Source organism: Epargyreus clarus, unplaced genomic scaffold (assembly GCF_041222505.1).
Source record: "Epargyreus clarus isolate Ecla_fem2 unplaced genomic scaffold, WU_Ecla_fem_2.2 ptg000004l, whole genome shotgun sequence".
Taxonomy (NCBI): domain Eukaryota; kingdom Metazoa; phylum Arthropoda; class Insecta; order Lepidoptera; family Hesperiidae; genus Epargyreus; species Epargyreus clarus.
In genome coordinates this window covers 10,211,408-10,233,516 of record NW_027332212.1, presented here as the reverse complement: position 1 = coordinate 10,233,516, position 22,109 = coordinate 10,211,408, and the positions used below count along the sequence as shown (strand labels likewise).

The window sequence follows — 22,109 nt, the reverse complement described above, 5'->3', positions numbered from 1 at the left end:
GTTTGTTTTTGCATTCCATTTAATAGAAGTTAATCATTGTAGGTTTGTTCAATACCTGTATAGTACAACATTATATGCAACCATATTTTAAATAATACCTCCTTATACAGTTTGCCGTTCTATACACTGATCACCCCAAAGATAAATATAATGATTTTATAATACCGAAATAAATGCCTTTTTAATGTGATTTTGTCTCTAAATAAATTAAATAGCTCAAATCGTTGTGTAGAACCCACATAGCTATTGTGAGAATACTATTAACTCCCAAAGTAATTTTGTAAATATACTTAATGCATAATGAACTTATTTCTGAAAACCCAGGTCAAAGCCAACCCCTGCCGAAAGCGGCTTTAATTTTTTTCTCGTCCATTACTTGAACATTGAAATTAACCACAACGTATTTTATTAAACACATTTAAATGACAATTTATAAAATATCACATTTTTTTATTTTTTGACTGTTAAATGTTTATAATCGTAGCTATTATTATTTTCCAATCACTGCCAATAAGTCTTCGACCTGTCTACTTAACTCTACTTGACAGTTGTCATATTATGTCACTTGACGTGTATGTGTATTCTAGTTGGTGAAGTTAGTTTTGTTGAATTGAATGAAAGTAAAGATAAGAAAATGATAAAACAATACCAACAACACGTACTATCTTATTTTGCAGGCAGTCTTTTTTTATAGCCGGACGGCAAATAGCATATAATTTTCTGAGATTGTCGAGTACATTTAGGTAATTCATTTTAAAATGTTAATACATTTTCGCATTTAGGAATCATGAAAGTAGTAGTTAATTATAACTTGTGGCGTACCGGGTATTTCCCGATGTAATATATACATGAATATGTAGATTTAGCTTGTATACATAGAACTGAAAACTTTATGAATGTAATGATTACATTCTGAAGTATTGTACACATAACCTTTGGACTTTAATCTTAAAATGCTTAGAATTGTGTTAGTGTCCTCCGCAGTGGTTGTGTTATCTGTAATTGTCTCATATGTGTTTGTGATGAATCATGATTCTAAGGCAAAAAAATCAGGTAGGTTATGTTTCTACAGGGGCCCTATATTACTAAATATTATTTGAGTATGTATATGTAAAAGAGTGTATATCATTGTAATATTTAGTGTCATTTTTTGTTATTTCCAGGGCAAATGGCAAATAATGGACTACTTTTTGTTTCCAATGCTGCTAAAGCACACATTTTATGTAACAAAGTTTCAAAGATAGTCCGAAGAGTTTTGTATATAAAGTTTAATAATGGACCAGAGAGCTCACTGCCTATTGTTAATAGAGAGATAAATAATATTTATTCAGGGGTAAGGCCAACATCTTTTCCCTAAGTGATTAAATAAGTAATGTACATAGTTATTTCTACTTTGATTAAAAGGCATGGTAAGGCATAAGAAGCTTATAATGTAATATATTTCTGACACCAGATCCAATGGTTAGTATAATCAGTATATAGGGTTGTGTATATAGGGTTCAGAGCTAGTATGTGATGATGGGGAGTTAATTACAAACATCTATATAAATTACATACAAGTATTGCTATGTCTTAATGAGTGATTGTTCATCTTCTTTCTAATCGTCTAACACCTATCTTACAACTATTATAAAGGTGAAAGTTTGTGAGGATAGATGGATATTTGTTACTCTTTCGTGCCAAATTTATGTCCTGGATTTACATATAGGATATTCTTATCCAGATAAATGAGGCCCATGTAGATGAAGTACAAGCCAAAGCTAGGTATTCACTAAGTAGATATTTCTTTGTTTTGCAGGGAATGCCATGTGGAGACTTAGATGTGAGACTCATGCTCAAACCTAGAGAAGCTGTTAAAAAAATCAAGACAAGTTACCCTATAGATATAATTATGTATGATAGTGAACTCTCAGAAGAAACGGACAATCTTAAACAATCTGTAGTAAATGTTCAAGATAAGTTTCATTTGCAAACTGTTGGTAAGCTTCCATCATTAATTATTTCACATTTTTCATTTTCTTTTCACATTGTCTTTTAATATCAGAGGTGCCTGGGATTTAAACCTCGGACCCTGCAATTGTGAGAGGCCAAACTAACTAGGTTATCACTGCTACTACTGCCTCTTTCATAGTCTCAATCATTGTCACAATTTATTGTAAGATCATAGGAATGTAATATACTGGATTCTTAAGACTGCTGGTGTCTAACCTTTTCATCCTGAAAGAAAAATATAAACATTTTTTAAAACTTCCTTTTACATACAGAATACTTATCTAGACATGTTATCATTATACAATTCCTTTTTATTTACTTAATTTAGTGATATTAGTAGTAGGTTAATTTTGTAACAAAACAATACATGATTGTCTTAGAATCTGAAGACATGGGGTATTGTGATGAAACTACGGAGCCAGTGAAAACCTATGAATATGTGGCACTCGGTGGCACATTCGACAAACTTCACAACGGCCACAAGATTCTTCTATCTCAAGCAGCGTTACGAGCCACGAAGCATGTCACGGTGGGGGTCACTGATGTAAATATGATTCAGAGTAAGGACCATCTCAACTCCTGCTTTTTTACTTCTAAATTAAGTCACATGTTAATTGAGACATCTCTACCATAAGGTAGAGATTGAACTATATATTGTATCAACAATATATAGCTAAGTAGACTAGAATAAAAATATTGGATGGAGTTCTTTTAAATAAATTAGATCACATATTAAGAAAGTCACCTCTATTTGATATAATATATAACTAACTACACAAAAAAATACTATTGAATTAAGATTAACTTAATTATACATAATGAGAAACAAAATCACATCATATATGTTATTTTTAATTTGTTAGTTCTATAAAATTGTTATAATTTACGGCACATAATGTTATTGCAGGCAAAATACTTTGGGAGTTAGTGGAACCAGTAGAAGACAGAATGAAGGCTGTGTATGAATTTTTAACAGACATAAATCCAGATTTAGAATACAACATTGTTCCATTACATGATATGTATGGACCCACAAAGGATGACCCTAGATTCCAGGTAGAGACTTCAATAACATTTTATTATATGTACATGTTATGTTTTCTAATAATAACCATGGACACATTTTGTATACAAACCCACATTTTGTATGTGTTGTTGGAAAGTTGTAGAACCCTTTGTGGTTCGAATCGACGGCACCAACGCCACACCTATTTCTGCCTTATAACAGCAGTGGTAGGCGCTGCTGTTTTCCGTTTTGAAGGGTGTGGTAAGGGAGACATACTTTTTCGAGGCGTTCCAGCTTAAGCCTCAGAGGTAGCGGCGCATCTGTGGCCGACCTCAGGTAGGAATATCTAAACCTATCTGGGGCCGATTACAGATGTCCATGGGCGGCAGTAGCCACTTACCATCAGGTGGACTGCATGCTCGTCTGCTACTCCCATATTATAAAAAAAAAACATAGTTGTAAAAACAGATAGGATAACGGATGGCCTGTAGTCACTATAGCCTGTAGACATTTACTTCACCAGAGGAGTTGCCAATGCATCTCTAGTTTTGAAGGAGAACTTGAACAACAGCTTAAAAGTTCACCTTTCTTGAAGAGCACTCATATTATGTACCACTGAACATGTCATACAGAACACTCTAGGCACACCTCAGAAGGAAGTTCATACCATATCTTGCACATTCATGCCAGAAATGGTGTTTAACTATTCTAAATTTTGTAATATAAAAAAATTCAAATTGTGTCTTTTTAATTTTTATTCTCTAGTTAATAATAGTGAGTGAAGAAACAATCCGTGGTGCTGAGAAGGTGAATGAAAAACGCAAAGAAAAAGGCCTCTCCGTATTAGATGTGCATGTTATTGGTCTTGCAACAGATCTACGTAAACAATGTGCGGAGGAAGAATCCAAAGTCAGTTCTAGCAATCAAAGGATGCGGTTGTTAGGCACTTTCTTAAAACCGCCTATGGTAAGAAGCATATTATAATTTCTTTTATAATGTATTGACATCATCATGCTAGAGTATCTCAGTGATGGTATCCAGTATAACTAATAATTAAAGTTGTGTGTAACATTGATTGGTGAAGGAAAACATCATGAGGTAACTTGCGTACCTGAGAGATTTATAAAAAAACAATCTCAAAGGTATGTGAAGTCTACCAACATGCACTTGGCCAGTGCAGTGCACTGTGGCCAAATCCTTCTCATTATGAGAGGAGACCCGTGCCCAGCAGTGGGACAGTAATAGGTTGATGATGATGATAACATTGATCAACTTTGGTGTATGTATAAGGTGTATTTCTTATCACTATACTATATATTGAAATTTCTTTGCTTGCAGCCGAACCCTAATATTCCAGACTGGCCTTATGTAATCGGACTAGCTGGTGGAATAGCAAGTGGCAAGACCAATATTACAGAAAGGTTAAGGTTAGTTATTAGTGAATATATTTCATTTGATTTGAATTTTTTTTTTAAGTCATAATAAGTACTTAAAGAAAAATGACTTAATTAATACATTTATATAAATACCTATATAAAAAACCTTTTTAAGATGTTAATTATATGCTCAAACTTTTTCCAGGTTAAAAGGAGCTGCGGTTGTGAACTGTGATATTATTGCACATGAGTTGTACAAACCAGGCCTTCCTCTGAATCACACCATATCTGAAGAATTTGGCAAACACGTTATTACAGAGACTGGAGAAGTGGACAGACGGAAATTAGGACAAATAGTATTTAGCGATAAGGTATTATAATAATTAATATAAGTGTATTGCATCTTATTAGTATCATTTGTATGACATAGATATATTTAAATAACTACGGAAGTTGGTTGTAAACTTCAACCTATTTCTAATTATTAGTCTTGTATCATTTAAATATTTTTGTGTGTAGTGTACACGAGAATATATAAGGTAACCAAATGGACTCTTAATGGCATAATTAATTTTGGTATAATTTAATAACATTGATTTTATTGTCAAATAAATTCTTTGGAATAAAAATAATTCTACTTGAAAATTTACAACAACATTTTATAGTATTGTAAATTACATGCATTACAAATATAAGCATTTTAGCACATTTATTTGCATTATGGAATATTATTACTATACTTTTTAGGCGCAGCTAGAAAAACTGAACCAAATCATATGGCCAGCTGTAATCGAAGAGGCACAGAAACGTATCCAAGCATTGGGTAAAGAAGGTTATAGGGTAGTAGTGATGGAGGCGGCTGTCATGGTGCGCGCCAAGTGGTACAAATACTGCCACCAACTGTGGTCAGTGATAATACCACCAACTGAAGTAAGTGTGCAGTATTCTCTTATATGTTTTAGATATTGAAAATTTTACATATCGATACCTTAAAACGCAAACCAGCCAACTTTTTATCAAAATGATTTTTTTTTTATTTATTTTGATTTCGTTTAACGCCATTTATTATCAAAATAAATAAAAAGAACATTTTGAAAAAAATTGGAGTTGGCTGGTTTGCGAATTAAGGTATCGATATATTATATATTTAATGATAACAAAGGCGGGCCGTCATTAACGCGAGCACCGTATTGCTTTCGTAGCCATCGCCATACGGCCTCCAAATATGGATTGAAATCGACGCATTTTTTAAATTTCTCATCAATAAAGCTTCTGTTAACCCATTTGCGCACTTTGTAACAAGCGTAAATGGCGACGTAAATAATTTTGTTATATTTTTGGAATCTTTGTATGTGTAACTATTATATAATTTAATATCATGGCGTAATAAAGTACGCGCGATTGTAGTTTTGAAGCCGTGCGACTAATCTAAAAGCGCCCTAAAACAAGAGACATCTTCTTCCAAAACTAAAGATTCTTACAGTCACATTTATTTTACATTACTTCTATTCATAATAAATTGCAACAATTAATTTTGTTATATCAATACAATTCAGGCAATAAAAAGACTGCAAACCCGCAACAATCTGACCGAAGAAGAAGCAAAGCTGCGAGTGGAGGCCCAACCGACAAATCTAGAGCAAATTGCCATGGCCAATGTTGTGTTCAGCCCGTACTGGAGCCACGAGTATACCGCAGGACAGGTAGACAAAGCCTGGGAGCAGCTTCAGGCTTACCTCAGCAATAGAAAATAAATTCTATGTTACAAAGATTCTGAACAGCATTAGACATTATAATCAAGATTACGTCGATTAAGCTACTGAACAAATATAAGCAATGCATTTTTGTAATTTTTTAATATGTTGAAGACATACTTAGCGCTTTATATTAAAGAAAGACAATAATATTTACGTATATTGTATAAAGGTTGATCTGTTTGTCATTATAGTATAATAATTAACATAAAGCTGTGTAATATAATTAAAATTAAGTATATATTGCTTTTTTATCATAACTAAAGCATTACATGAATCATCGAAACTGAATGAATGAGTGATGCTGATGAATGTACTATTCATAGATTAGTAAAGATATCTCACCACCTTGTAATTAAAGGAAGTCACAAATGGCAGACACATACGTAATTGCTGACGGTTTTCCCATTACGTCCCCGACTGTCATGGTGTAATTTACGCGAAACAATGACGACATGTGCAGTTAAGTGGTGCAAAAACAACACGAAATCGAAGAACAATCGCGGAGAACTATCGTTTCATTCGTAAATACTCTAAAAACTACTTTTTTTATATTTTTCAAACACGAAAATAGATGACAGTGACAATATCAATTGTCAAAATTGGTTACATTCTCTTGTTAGGAGTGAGTACTCTTTACTAATCTATGGTATTATCATTAAATGTAATTCAATGCTTTGTTTTAAGGAATACAAATTGACAGTAAGTATTCTGTAAAATGTTTTTGGGATGTAAAGAGCATGATTATGGGCTAAGTGCAGGGTATTTGGGCTTTAGATAAAAAATAATTCATGTTATGTATTAAATTAGGTAACAAACAGAAAAATCATGTATAAATAAAATGTATATTAACTTATTTTTTTGTACTGTGCGTGAAACTGAGTAATACTTACATACTACTTACATACTATTTGCGACTACAATAAAATAATCAAATAATTTATTTATTACGCACGGCCATATCAACTCAAAGATAGCGCTTCTTGCCCAAACCAATAAATAAAAAAGTAATGTATCTATCTGTTACGTCAATAGACATTTATCTGTATATCTAAATTCACTTGATGTGATCAAATTTTCACCTTCAGTAAAGTTTAGGAAAGCAGTTTTTTATGTGGTAAAAAATGAACGCATATGAAACTGATGTGGATGATAGTCATGTGCTTGATTGGAGTTTCAAACGACCGTGGGTAATTAGTTACAAGAGTTTGTGTGATAAAATTATTTTCATGTGTTTTTATAGATGTTAAAGTAAAAAGAACACCAATTATATATATAAGAATAATACTACTTATAAAGAGTTATAGTACTATAATACGAATGTGCTACTTAATATAAGTGTGTATTATTATTTATTTTCTGTTAGTCCTGTTATTATGTTTATAAATTGTTATAATAAGCTTGCTTGAATAGTTGTACCTATGTAACCAATTATTTTTGTTAGATGGTTTTGTTAATACACTTGTATGAATAAGAATGTTATTATAATAAAATATATTTTTAAATGAACTTGTTCAGTAATTTTATATTTTAAGTGTACTAGCTGTTCTATGTTCGTATGGAATGATGTAGTATGGCACCTCCCACAAATTGACAAGAGACAGCTCTGAATCACGCTATGAAAGTTTTCTAAATATCTTGTATGTATATGTATAATCTTCAGACCAAGGCCCCATTTAAATCTGCAGGCATTAAAAGGCGACACAAAATCATATATATATATTTATAATGTAAGAGTAGCAGACGAGCATGCAGTCCACCTGATGGTAAGTGGCTACTGCCGCCCATGGACATCTGTAATCAATCCCAGATAAGATAAGATATTCCTACCTGAGGTCGGCCACAGATGCGCCGCTACCCCTGAGGACTAAGCTGGAACGCCTCGGAAAAGTCTGTCTCCCTTATCACACCCTTCAAACCGGAACACAGCAGCTCCTAACACTGCTGTTATTAGGTGATGCTGTTATTAGAAATAGGTGTGGCGGTGGTGCCGCCGGAGTCGAACCACAAAGGGTTCTACCACCTTCAAATTCATAATCATCATTATTCATTTATTCATCAATCAAATTCATAATTTCTATACATTATTTTGGCAGTGTCTTTGTGCTCATGTGACTCGAATTAACCACTTAATATACCTACATAAGCATAGATACTTAAAATATCAAACATAATCGGAATTATGACCTTTTTACAAAATTAGTATGATTTACGAAATGGGCATGATATTAGACATGACATTAACTCTGATTGTGGTCTGATTTTAACGAAATTATAAAAGTGGTCATAACTACATTATCTAATGAGAAAAATAGTCATTATATGTCTACAGTTATCAATAATTTAGTCTAAATTGGATGAACATATTTACACACAGACATGATAAGTAGTTTCTAGATTTCCCATGAATCACTTCAATGGAGTGCCTGCTTTGAAAATGTATCCACTGAAGTTAATCCTAGTATATTTTTCCGTTTATCACACAGCTTGTGAAGCAATCATTCTGGAAAATGTTATAGATAAAGAGGAAAAGAGGCTAGACATGATTGTAAGTAAATATATAAGTACTTGTTAAACTGAATAAGAAATGAAATTTTATTAATTTCTATATTATTTTTCATTCCAGATTGATATTATTACTTTCAATTGGAAAAGTAATGGATGGACAAATTTATTTGCTGTAGGAAATTTCTCAAATTCGTTCTACAACAAAATAAAAATAAACCCCCATACCATCTCAAATATAGACTTTTTGAATAATCCTCATGAAATTAAACACGTCGTTCCATACCATTCGAACACAATTGTTATAAATTGCTTAGACTTCGACGAATTTGAAGCAGCTTTGACGAAAACTGTTAAGGTGCCATTTTTTCATCCGCTCTCAAATATTATTCTTTACTATCACAGCCCGGTAACGAAAGATATTGTGGCAAAAATGTTTTTCATCTTTTGGTACCACAGAGCCATAAATGTAATAATAGTACAGTATGACGATACTAAAGAAATGCTCTTTATATCTGAGTATAATCCATATACATGCGATTATATAAAGTTTCAAAATCTTTTTGGATGCTGGACAGCTAGAAAATTAAGCTTGCCGATTGATACATATGAAAAATCGTTTATTTGCGAAGATGGATGCGAAAACGTTCCCTTACAATCGAAACGCCGCGTTAATAATCTTGGTACATGTTTAGGATACGATACTTATGAAATTCCATATAATAATATGTCATTATTACACAATCTAAAACTTTTTGAAGATAAAGGCAAAAATTTGCATGGATGTGCACTAAGAGCATTTGCAGTTGAAGTATTACCATTTCTAGAGATGAGGGAAGAGGGTAATGGCACTTTTAGTTTGCATTCCCGAGATGGCATGCTATGGAACACTATGGCTGAGCGTATGAACTTTACAATAGACCTCTCTCTTTGTCAAGATATTATAAAAGGAAAATTTAACTTTGAGATAAATATTCAGCAAGTTTTTGCGTTTATTCAGAGAAAATCTGATCTACTGCTTTATCCATTGTATCAATTTGACATAGTCATTGCAGAAGTTGATAACACGGTCGCAATTAAGGAGAGTGGAGTATGTTTTGTGTCACATCGAGCCGGCTTCGAAACTATAGTGTTTGACGCAAAATTTTTGCAAAACAACGTCGATGTTATAATTCAATTTATTATATGTTTCTTTTGCACTTGGTTTGTTTTCTTCGTTTTTAATACAGAGCAAATTGGATACTTTAGTTTCGATCAAGCAGGAAAAGATTTGATTAACACTTTCAGAACAATACTGTCCATTAGTTTAGATAGTCCCCCAAAGAGAGGATCGTTTCGCATCTTTTTGTCCGTTGCCATTTGGAGTTTCTTTGTTATAAATTTTAGCACCCAAGCCGCTATAATATCTATATTCTCAGCATACAAGAGAGGTAAAGAGGTTGATACGTTTGAAGATGTTCTTGAGAAAGATTACCCCATAGAAGGCGTAGCCTCGCCGGACATAGTTCTTCCAGAAGATGAAGAGAGATTCCGGATGATCAATTCTCGAAGGGTGCCTATTCAAGAACTGTTCGGTTGTGTTAATTCAATGAAAAATGATAGTCGCAGGTTTTGTGTGGTCGACTGTGCTGTTGGTCGATATTTTGAAAGGAATATATTGAATGACAAAGGACAACAATTTCTTCATGTCGCGACTGGCGATAGGATTCATAGTCATTATTTAAACATGATCCTTCACAGACATTCAACTCTGACTGCGTCGTACAATAAGATAGCAAGAGCATTAGTGGAAGCTGGACTTATAAAGAAATGGGAACAGTACAGATTTAACGACATAAAAGAAGAAGCGCCAATAAATCCTTTAAATATGGAAGATGTAATAGGCATATTTAAATGCTACGGCATGCTCGCTGGAACAAGTATATTTATATTTTTTGTCGAAATAGGAATGGGTATGTATTTTTGGGTTAAAACACATGGTGTTGTAAAAATGAGAAAGTTTAAAGCATCGTTTGCTTTGAAAGTCCGAAAATTGAAAAGGAAAAAACTGAATGTAAAGAACGTAAATGATAGTTGGACTCAAACAATCTAAGTTTCTATAGTATGACAATGTAGCACTCTTGCACTTGTATGACTTGTTTTATTTTTAGCCATAGATTAGTATTTTTAGCTATTAAAATTATTTGAATCATATAATAATAAATCTACTATTAACTTGTTAATAAATAAATATACTTGATTTATGTTTTATTTGGTAATTTTGGAACCAAATGTCCACGAATCGTTAAATAATTTTGAACCTCATGCCCAAGTCCTCCCTAAATCTAAGAAGAGACCCGTACTCAGCAGTGGGACCCAGTAATGGATTGACGACAATACAAATTAAATAAAATATTAATATCATGAAGGCTTCGACACTAATCAATTAGCATTATTTCTTTAATCTATTGATTAATAATTAATGACGGATACCTGTGTATTCAATTCTTGCTTTTCTCTTCTATGGATGCTACTGATAGAGATACTGATTATAGATATTTTCTTAAATTCAAAATTGACTAGCAACTTGATGTTAAATTTCGCGCCATTTTTAATAAGATCTGGCAATACAGTATTTATAAGCTGAGGAAGAGCTGACAGATTTCTTGGCATAGACAATTAAAGTAATAATAAGTCCAGCGTAGTTCAAATACGTATTTAAATTATAAGGTACATACCGAATTAACACCTGCAATTAATAGCATTTTTCTTACGTATTAAAATTGATTATACACATATAATAAGCCATAAAATAAGTCATGGCTTCGAATATTGCAAATTATGTTAAATAGGTATAAATTTTACGCATTGTAACTATAATTTAGGTCCCCGGTACATTAATTTAAAGTCAGAAAATCAATTTATAAGTAAAAAATCATGTCTTTTTTAACTGTATGACGTAGGATGATTAGGATATTGTGATTTTTTATTTTTATCTGTGGTTATTTTGTTTGTTATCTGTCCATCTCACAGTTTTTTTTGTCTGTTAATTTCATAATTGTTTATGGGCGGGCTTATGGTTGAAAGGAACGATATTTGTGTTGTTAGTTTTTAAGTATTTGTAAAAAATAATAATTACAAGCAATAATAAAGTAACTTAATTTAATGGGAAATACTCATAATAAGAGCGTACAGCATAAGAATCAGAAACAATCCTCGCATTCCGCCCGAGACGGCCAAGCATATTCGAGTCAGGTAAAGTGCGATGAAATGAAAACTTGCTAATGTCATTCTCAGCTGAATATACGTAACGAAAAAAACGCTTTGTTGCTCTCGTAGGAGAGCTCTTGTCCTTACATTGTTCTTGGCTTTCGGAATATACTAGAAGTAGGTGCGGATGTGTATCATTAGCGTCATTTGTCGATCCTTTGTTACGTTTTCGTGCAAGTGATGTTTATTTTTGTGTGCAGTTCAGTTTGTCTCATTTCGTGGGTAACCTCAGTGGGCGCTCGTACGTTAGCGTAACAAGCAACCAGTCTGTATACAGCGCATCGCGGCCTTGGTCTCGAGTGTCCAGGCGAAGGTTAGTGTACATACATAATCTATTACAAAATTTACAAAACATAAACAAGAACTTAGATGATTCAACGCATAAATTTTGTCTCGTCGTAAATGTCAACATACGTTATTATACAACATTGTTTTTAAATAAATGACTAATTTATAATGAGATTGTTTACTTAAATCACAATTACAACTTTAAATCTACATAATGCATCAGATCTATAAATAGTATACAATTTTTGAATAAAAACATTTTCAAAGTTGAATAATAAGTAGTTATTTAATTAGTGATGCAGATACAAAATGTAAATTATCACTTGCCTATTCCAACACTATGACAGAACACTTGAATAAATGTACTCTTATAGGTTATTTTGGCTCATTGACCTTCAATTTTTTGTTGGTTTCAGGTGGAATGATTCAACACTAAAGAACCCACTTGAAGCAAGTAAAACAGCTTGGCCGGTCGCCCACAAGGAGTCCATATTCCTGCCAGAATTTCCCATTACCACTGACTTACTACATAAAGACTTCCAACTAGTTAAAAAAATCGCAAAAGGTGCTTACGGTGAGGTATACAAGGTGAAGAAACTTAGTGAGGACAAGGAGTATGCTCTGAAAGTGCTTAGGAAGTCACAGGTGAGTTTCTGCTTACTAGTAACACACTTAGTTCCAAATTATTAAACAGGCTACTTATACTAAGCTCATAATATACATGTTAAAATGGTAACTAACTGTATAATTATAAGTCTAACATCAGTTATTATCACGCAATAATCATAAAAAAAACTCTATGTTCAATAATTTTTATAATGACTGCAATTATTAACTTTTGCACTAATTTGATACAAACTAAGTTTGTTAATAGTTTTTGGAGATTAGGGTGAAATAATTGTACTGAACTGAAATGTATGGTATGAAAAATAGTTGATGTGTAAAGAACATTGACTTTTATATATTTATTTCTTCATTAATTATTTTGTTTTGAATCAAAAGGCAAAATTATAAACATTTCAATCCTTTCACATATCTCACAAAGAATAACATATTTTTAATATGGTTATGTGAGTCAAATCATGGAAATATGAAATATCATATCCAAAATCTTATTAGAAGAATTTTATCAACAATGATACAGATTTATCTATTAACCTAATTATAGTCTGGTACAAGTGATGAATATATTGCATCACATATCAATAAGTGACATAATTAATGACTATTTATAAAATTTATTCATTATTGTTTACATGTGCTACAATATTAATGATACCTTTATTATTTTCTGTAATTGCTTGACCTCCACTACTAGGGCATGATGATGTGATAGAATGGGTGTTACACTAGTCTTATTTGCAGTAAAATCTAGGTTCAATCCCCAGACTACAGATAGATTTAGATGATAAACTTAAGATTTTCTTCTGGTCTAGGTGTTTGTTACTGAAGATGTCTTTATGCCTTAATGATACCCACAATAGAATTACACTTTGTGTACTTTATAATCAAGTGTAGAAAATTTCAGAAATTATTCTGTACCTATAAATAATATTTCAAATAGAAATATCAGCAAAATTGTATGCACAATTTAAATGGTTAATATTATGCTAATATCATGGCTTATTAATAATTCTACAAATATGTTATTGTATGATGTATGGTATTTATTTGCAACATATATTTGGTGTTAGTGACGTGTGGCATGGTCATGACTGATGAGGTAACATTAAAGACAAATAATATTAATGTTTTGTAGGTAACTACATAAAGCAGCCAGCAAGCATCTTAGGGTTCCTATTACTAACTCTCTGCTCTCTCTTGAACCATAACAGATATACACTTTTTTCACAGTATATCTGTAATAGGGGCCATTGTACTTGTCCCTGTAGTTCCGGGACTAGAATAGGGCTACGGTAACCCCTGCCTGACGTAAGAGGCGACTAAAAGGGGGCTTCCGGGGTTGCGGGCGGCAAGAGTGGGAGCTCGAACGGTCCAGTAAGCGGTCCCGGGAAGGACGGCGGTATGTGCGGTAGCATACTGTCGTGAACACCAGATGGTGCGGGAGGAGTGTAAACTGCTCCCCTAGGGCAGAGCCCGATCGGAGGACTCTGGTTGTGTTCCAGCGGAGATCCCGGAGTTCTCCACCAAGCGCTGAGGACGGCCACCGGGGTGGTTTAGTGCGGTAAAAATCCCACCTAACCCGGCGTCGCTCCCACGTCGTCGGGTGTCTTTTGAAGGTTTCCCCTCGAAAACAAAAAAAAGCGGGTGGTGACCAACCCATTTTGGATGTTATTAAAAACGCCCGTAAAGCCTCTGACAAGGTTTTAGGTTCACTACCGAATATCTTAAACAGACTGCTAAACATGACCTCATAAGCACGGAAGGGTGCTTGTCACGTAGTCACTAATCACCCTAGGGGTCATTCATCTAACCAATATCATACACAGGGTTATGAGCGCACCTGGCAACTTTTGAATTTAGCTGTCTCTAGCTACTTCTTTCAAATACGACTATAATTTGTATTATGGTACATAATCCTCGCATCCGTATGATGACATTTCTTCCTGCCCAAACCCTAATGGCAAAATGCGCTAATCTGAACGCTGCACTCCTGGCAGTTGCTCCTCATGTTAGCCTAAGTACGAAGCTTCCGGGGTAATGAGCGGTAAGAGTGGGAGCTTGAACCGCCCGGCCAGCGACCCCGGAAAGGACGGCGGTATGTACCACAGGATGTGGCGAGCTTTTTCTCACCTGGGAGGAGCCCGATGGGGCTACGGTTGCGTTCCCTGGAGATCCCGGAGTCCTCAACGCAGCGCCGAGGATGGCTACCGGGGGGATTTTAGTGCGGTAAGAATCCCACATAACCCCGTGTCGCTCCCACGGCATAGAGTACCTTTTAAAGGTTTTCCCCTCGTAAACAAAAAAAAGGTACGAAGCTTTATCTAACTCCCGATCACGCCCGTCGTTTCCTATCTTTGTAGATGATGTTCATTCACGCTTATGCTATGCTTGCGAAAATTTCTTCTAGTTATAATTATAAAGATGTTATAACTTACAATTACAATCATTGTTAGTTGCAAGCTAAAAACTACTCTCTGTGTGATAGGATATTAATAGCATCGTCCTATGAGGAAACGGGCATAGCTCGTTGGCAGAATATCGAAAAAGAATTGTTAGGTTTTAATTGACTCGTATGTCATGTTTTATCATAGTGATCATTAGATTCCGCTATATCTAAAATAGTTCGACCGGGGAGGTGCCACCGCCCTACATATTTCTAGCGTCAAGTTCTGTGTTTCAGTGGATGGGTGAGGATGTCCGCTAACTTATATTATGTACTTACTGTATGTGTACACCCTACCTTCCTACGATCTCATATTTCTTTAACTCCATCCCAAAGGTTGCCTGGAAGAAATCGCTTCTAAGCGATAAGGCCGCCTTTTTGTACGCTATCTCATTTATAGTGTTATATGTATCTTATATGGTGTACAAATAAAGAGTATTTTTTGTTGTTGTTATATAAGGCGACCTTCTTAGTATATACTCTATACGATAGCTAAATCATTTGTAATCGATTGTAATCATTCAGAGGCGAGCATCTTAGTCCACTGGAGTGGTAATGCATTTGTGATCAAATGTGATGAACTCAGGGAGGTCTCGTGTTCTAAATGGATTTGGTAACATATGTCCAGGGGCGTGACTTCTTACGCTCAAGTGAACTGTCCATGCGTTTTCTACTCCTAGCTCATAAAAAAATCCATTTGATTGGTAGGTTTTAGGTTGACGCTATCTTTGCTGCTATTTCCCTTAACGCATTTCAAAGTATCAGTATTGTGTTTTGAAATAAAACACAGTTGTTATTTATTTCGCAATGTTCATATTTTTATGAATTTGGGCAACAAATTAAACAGTAATCTCTGCGGTGCAACGGCGGGATATCCCCACGCCTATTTTTACCTCGTAGCAGCTGTGTAGCGCTATTATGGATTAAACCCCAGGCCATGTAGACTTTTCTATTATGGCAATGCATCTTTGATCAACTTCTCGTTGTACTCCTATCTAGTTAGATTTGTCGACAGGTGCTCGTGAGCTATAGGACCTACTTAACATTTTGCATGCTTATTACCTCTTTCCATCACAAAAAGTGAACAAGAGTCCTATGATAAAGTATGAAAAGTAGAATAACAATGTTTTTTAACATTGCTTATCGGGCGGTCATTGGCTGTATTTTCATTCACACTATATGTTTATGCAAATATCATCAATAGATACTATTATAGATCTAACTATATCTTAAACACAATGTGATAACTGTATGTATAAATAGTATTTCAGACGTTTATACACAGAGGGAATAACTAAATAGACTGCTAAAAAATAATAATGGTTTCTGTCCAAATTTAACAGTATTAAGAGCGGATATGTTTTGGTTTTAAGGGCGTAGTAAGGAAGAGATACTTTTAAACGAGAAGTTCCTAGTTAGTCTTCAGGAGTAGTATACATCTGTGACCGTCCTCAGGTAGCACTCTAATCTTATCTGAAGTTAATTACTGTTGTCTATGAGCAACAGTAGACCCTTACCATCAAATTGACTGCATGCTTGCAACTCCCATAGTATAGAAAAACAAAAATTCATTGTTGTTTGTATTCTTTCGTATTCGTTACAGAGAACTTTACTCTGATTAGTCTGACAATACAAACAATATTCGTAGGCGTAATTTTAGTAAAGACACATTTGTCGTTTATTAGATATCTATTTTATTTCTTTGTCTACGTTTTTATAATCGGCAAATCAGCGAACTGGAGTCTCGAATGCGGCTGGCAACACACCTGCAATGTATTTAAATTTTAAACCACCCGCAAGACAAAGTATCCGTTTACCATTACACGTTCCTCCATACTCATTAAATAAAAACTCAAACAAAACCTGTCCAAAGACACGTGTTACCGACTGACCATAAATCCAGCTTAGAAAATTGCACTAAAGTAGGAAGAATATATTTCTACCCGTTGCCTTATAATAAATACATGTAGAATTGTAGATACGAGTATTTTATGTTTTGATAACGATACGGTGTTCAAGATGGTACAGTCAGTAGAGTTCGACCGGGGAGGTACCACCTTCACACCCATTTCTAGGGTGGTCCAATTCTACATTTGGGTAATATGACGTGGAAGTTAGCAGTGATAGCCTAGTGGTTAAGAAACTCGGCCTCTGGATCGAGGGGTTCGAGGTTCAAATCCCAGGCACGCACCTCTAATTTTTCGAAGTTATGTGCGTATTAGAAATTAATTATCACTTGCTAAACGGTGAAGGAAAACACCGTGAGGAAACCTGCATACCTATGAGATTTATAAAAAAAAAAAATCTCAAAGTTATGTGAAGTCTACCAATACGCACTTGGCCAGCGCGGTGGACTATGGCCTAATCCTTCTCATTCTGAGAGGAGATCCGTGCCCAGCAGTGGGACAGTAATGGGTTGATGATGACGTGGATGCTGACATACATAAGAGGCAACCATCTTAGTCCATAAGACTGGCAACGTCTTTGTCGGCTTCAGGTGGAATCTGTTTTATATGGATTTGGTCACAAATGACAGCAGCGACTACTTACCATAAGGTGGACTGCTTCCTTGTTTGCTAGCCCATTGTTATAAAAATAACAATTTCTGCCTTGTATGTTTAAAAAGTTTGGCAAAGAGCGGCTACTGCACTGACCAAAGAATAAGTGAATTTCACATACCTTTGATTTTTTTTTTTAATGAATGCTGAGGTGAGAAGATTTCCTCACGATGTTCCTTTACCGTTACAACAAGTGATAATTGATTACTAATACGCACATACCTTTGTAACATCAGAGGTGAGTTTGGGTTTGAACATCGGACCCCCCGATTGGGGGCCAAGTTTCAACTACTAGGCCACTGAAAGGTCGTCAAACTTAGATAATTATTATTAAATAGTAACATTTCATTCCCTTTCAGATAGTAAGCGAGAACGCGGTGAGTCAAGTTAAGGAGGAGGCCCGAATCCAAACAGCTTGTGGACACCATTCGTTCATCGCGGGCGCCGTGTCTCGCTGGCAAACCAAGAAAAGACTGTATATTGGTAAGTCATTTTGTATAAATCTAAATATATATAACTCAAAGGTGACTGACTGGCATAGTGATCTGTCAACGCACAGCCCAAACCACTGGACGGATCGGGCTGAAATTTTGCATGCAGGTAGATGTTATGACGTAGGCATCCGCTAAGAAAGGATTTTGATCAATTCTACCCCCAAGGGGATAAAATAGGGGATGAAAATATTACTTCGTAACGCGAGCGAAGCCGCGGGCAAAAGCTCGTTTTGTATAAAATTAAAGTAGAAAATGACTACGAGGGTGCGTTTTTAAGTCCGCGGAATGGCAGGGTTGGAGGGGGGATAGCGGGCTCGTTAAGGGCGGTACGTGTTAAGTGACTCATAAATAGTATAAATATAAAGTTTTATCACAATTGCATCATTAGTTTTAAAACTATCGACAATTAAACAACTCAATCCGGAAAAAAAATTAAAGTATGGAGAAAATCGAGCATCGCGCCGTTATAAAGTTCCTTACCAAGCAAGGAAAGTCTGTGCAAATCATAATGGAAAAGATGTCATCGGTTTACGGGGACTCTTGCCCTGGAAAAACGATGGTTTACAAGTGGAACAACCTTTTTAAGCTAGGCAGGGATTCACTTGAAGACGACCCACGACCCAGACGGTCTGTTGAGGTGACCACTCCGGAAACGATGGCGAAAGTCGAAAAATTAGTACTGGAAGATGCTCGGCTAAAGAAGGAACAGCTTGCAGAAATGGTTGGAGTATCGGAAACAAGCATTTTTAAATTTCTGCATGACCATCTTGGCATGACTAAGGTCAGCGCGCGGTGGGTGCCGAGAATGCTCACGCCGCCTCAAAAACAACAGCGCGTTGAATGTTCCCGTGCGTTTTTGGACCTCTGTGGAGAAGATAAAGATATTGTATTGAATCGAATTGTTACTTGAGATGAAACTTGGGTTCACCATTATGAACCTGAGTCTAAACAAGACTTCATGCAGTGGCATAAAAAGGGTACAGCACCTCCTAAAAGGTTTAAGGTGTCACAATCGGCCGGAAAATTCATGGCGACAGTCTTTTGGGATTCAGAAGGAATTTTGTTAATAGATTATAAAGATAAAGGTGTCTCTATAACCGGAGAATATTACGCAACTATCCTGGAGCGGTTAAAAGAAGCCATCAAAGAAAAAAGACGGGGAAAATCAACCAGAGGTGTCCTGCTGTTGCACGACAATGCGCCCGTACACAAAAGCCGTATTGCACTGGCTGCCCTGCATAAGGTGAGCTTTGATATTTTAAATCACCCACCCTATAGGCCAGACCTGGCTCCCAGCGATTATTATCTCTTTCCAAAAATGAAAAAAGAGCTTCGTGGAAATAAATTTTCTACAGACGAAGAAGTTAAGGACGCAATTTTTCCGACAAGGACGAAACATTTTTTTATGAGGGTTTAAATAAGTTAATACAAAGATCTGAAAAATGCATTCGTCTTGCAGGAGAATATGTAGAAAAAGAAAAATAATTTTGACATTTTATTTTCGCTCCTTGTCCCTCATTCCGCGAACTTAAAAACGTACCCTCGTATGTAGCACGACTAGATGGTAAGTGCACACTGCCACCCAGGACATATGTTACGAACTATAAAAGATGTACCCTTATAGAACAAAAGTTCTGAGGGCTAAGATACTCGCCTTGTCTCGCCATTTATAACACCTGTTATTGAAAATCAATCCATACAATGTTTTGACTACCAAAGATTGATTGGATTAGTTATTATTAATCGGCGTATTCTACACAATTTACGCACGTTTTTCCGATAGAACCTTTCGTGTATCGACTATTTACGATCGTACCATCGATACGATCGATCGATCGTTATAATATTGTTTAATCTGCTTTGTTTTATTTTATTGTCAGGTTAGGTTAGGTTAGCGTAATTGTGATCAAATGATCAAGAGATTAATTATATACTATCCATCTATCTAATTTCATTTTTTTTAGTTCGTATGTACGTCACTTAAAGGTGGTAGAACCCGTTGTGGTTCGACTCCGGTGGCACCACCGCCACACCTATTTCTACCTAATAACAGCAGTGTTAAGCGCTGCTGTGTTCCGGTTTGAAGGGTGTGGTAAGGGAGACAGACTTTTCCGAGGCGTTCCAGCTTAGTCCTCAGGGGTAGCAGCGCATCTGTGGCCGACCTTAGGTAGGAATATCTAATCCTATCTGGGGTTGATTACAGATGTCCATGGGCGGCAGTAGCCACTTACCATCAGGTGGACTGCATGCTCGTCTGCTACTCCTATATTATAAAAAAAAAAAAAAAACGTGTACGTGAGGGTCAAATCTTGCAAATGCATTTTAAGTTACCAGTTAACGACAAACGATTATATTAGTAACATCCTCCAATATGGCGGACCAATTACTTTTAAGCACCCCTATGATATCAAATGCAAGGATTTACTAACAAGAATACGAAACACAGCACGATATTACTAAAAAGCATATTTTAAAAACATTTTATTTTACATTTATTTTTCCTGACACATGCGAAACCCTGACAGATTTACAGATAATTGATATTAACCAGAAATTTTATATGTAATACAAGTAATCGCATTATAACCTCCGCGTTCCCGATACGAGCACGTCAGTTTCATTGATAGTTTAAAGTTTATTGCCGGCACACGGCTGGCCCGTGATAGTCACTCAAATGTTGGTGATCATGTTATCTTGCTCTATATTTAGTGTAGGGATACGCTTAAGTCAGGGCCGGTCGCTACTGCTGGCTATAAGTGCCACTTGGAATATAGAAATGTGCGGACCGTACGAATGTGTTCGATCTCTCTTGTGTTTGAGAAGTGTATGATTCTTTTATGTCTACGGACTTTGAATGTGTCAGGCACTGATAATATGTATATTTTTATACTATAGTGGTTAAGAAACTTGGCACTATTCGGGGGGTTTGAGATTCAAGCCCAGGCGCAAATTCGAAATTAATTTTCACTTGCTTAACCCATCTTTACCCATCGTTGCGTAAACGCAACATTTTATGTTTGATTTTTTTTGGTATTAAAAATAGGACAGTAATCTTTGACATCTAATCCAGTTTATAAAAGAAGAGCTAAAATACAGGTTATAATTATTTGGACACTTATTTTCGTGAAAAATATATTTGATTTTTAATTGTGAAATACGGCGAATTTAGTCTTCTCCAATTAGACAAATTCATAAATTCATAAAAAATATTAATTAAAATAAATCAGAACTTTTTACACTAAACAAACATTTAACAATACTTTATTTATGAGTTCAATAATTCTGTTGAAAAGGAAAACCTATATATATAGTTTGACTTAGACTTCCACAAAATGTTGCGTGTGCGCAACGTTGGGAGTATTATTGAATATTTGTTATTATAATGCCGCGATCTATTCATGCTAGGAATTTATAGTTAACAATGATTTCTTGGAGCTCAAGCGACACAAACGCTTTTGTTTCGTTAGTTAGTCAGTTGTTGAACTTCAAGCTCTCTGGTTTATGTAGTAAGCCACAAAACGAGTGCATTTTCTCTACGTAATAATGGCTTATAAAAACGCATTGTCTTCACAAGAAATTATGCGCTTGTTGGAAGAAGAGGAGGATTTACAAAATGCTAAACAAATTGTTGCTGTATACATCCCCCCACCGGTTAAAATGTTACCGACGAACAAGATCTAGATGATGCTACGTTGGGTGGTTTCGACAGCAATCTGCCCACTGATATCGTTGGAACGTATAAAATCTACACGGATTTACCCACTGAGTCTGAAAATATGCTAGATGAGCCCAGTACTTCAATTTCAAGAAAATAAAAAAG

General features: G+C 35.3%; 3 protein-coding genes across 5 annotated transcripts in view; all 3 read left to right on the top strand.

Moving 5' to 3' along the window:
• Positions 1-556: 556 nt before the first annotated feature.
• Positions 557-7,633, top strand: Ppat-Dpck (Bifunctional Phosphopantetheine adenylyltransferase - Dephospho-CoA kinase). 2 transcript variants are annotated; one of them, XM_073093244.1, is made up of 10 exons: positions 557-743; positions 1,164-1,333; positions 1,799-1,979; positions 2,373-2,552; positions 2,900-3,048; positions 3,764-3,964; positions 4,337-4,425; positions 4,580-4,745; positions 5,122-5,304; positions 5,931-7,633. In XM_073093244.1, the coding sequence occupies exons 2-10, from the start codon at positions 1,169-1,171 to the stop codon at positions 6,126-6,128; spliced, it is 1,512 nt and encodes a 503-aa protein (XP_072949345.1). In that variant the 5' UTR covers positions 557-743; positions 1,164-1,168; the 3' UTR covers positions 6,129-7,633. The 2 variants fall into 2 exon arrangements, with proteins under 2 accessions (XP_072949345.1, XP_072949343.1); XM_073093242.1 differs by having other exon boundaries at positions 557-1,053.
• A 563-nt stretch (positions 7,634-8,196) lies between these two features.
• Positions 8,197-10,818, top strand: LOC140757498 (uncharacterized). Its single transcript, XM_073093241.1, has 2 exons — positions 8,197-8,676; positions 8,755-10,818. The coding sequence occupies exons 1-2, from the start codon at positions 8,533-8,535 to the stop codon at positions 10,723-10,725; spliced, it is 2,115 nt and encodes a 704-aa protein (XP_072949342.1). The 5' UTR covers positions 8,197-8,532; the 3' UTR covers positions 10,726-10,818.
• Positions 10,819-11,675: 857 nt separating this feature from the next.
• S6KL (ribosomal protein S6 kinase like) overlaps positions 11,676-22,109 on the top strand; it is a 76,819-nt gene continuing 66,385 nt past the window's right edge. For both annotated transcript variants that reach the window (XM_073093238.1, XM_073093239.1), the window contains exons 1-4: positions 11,676-11,867; positions 12,083-12,195; positions 12,587-12,815; positions 18,155-18,278. In XM_073093238.1, coding sequence (XP_072949339.1) covers positions 11,778-11,867; positions 12,083-12,195; positions 12,587-12,815; positions 18,155-18,278 — 556 coding nt within the window. In that variant the 5' untranslated portion in view covers positions 11,676-11,777. The remainder of the gene's footprint in view (positions 11,868-12,082; positions 12,196-12,586; positions 12,816-18,154; positions 18,279-22,109) is intronic.

Coding starts and splice junctions, on each gene's coding strand:
- LOC140757498 (XM_073093241.1), top strand. CDS start 8,533: ATGAATCACTTCAATGGAGTGCCTGCTTTGAAAATGTATCCACTGAAG. Junction 8,677..8,754: donor AAAAGAGGCTAGACATGATT/GTAAGTAAATAT, acceptor TTTTCATTCCAG/ATTGATATTATTACTTTCAA.
- Ppat-Dpck (XM_073093242.1), top strand. CDS start 954: ATGCTTAGAATTGTGTTAGTGTCCTCCGCAGTGGTTGTGTTATCTGTA. Junction 1,980..2,372: donor GTTTCATTTGCAAACTGTTG/GTAAGCTTCCAT, acceptor TGATTGTCTTAG/AATCTGAAGACATGGGGTAT. Junction 2,553..2,899: donor TGATGTAAATATGATTCAGA/GTAAGGACCATC, acceptor ATGTTATTGCAG/GCAAAATACTTTGGGAGTTA.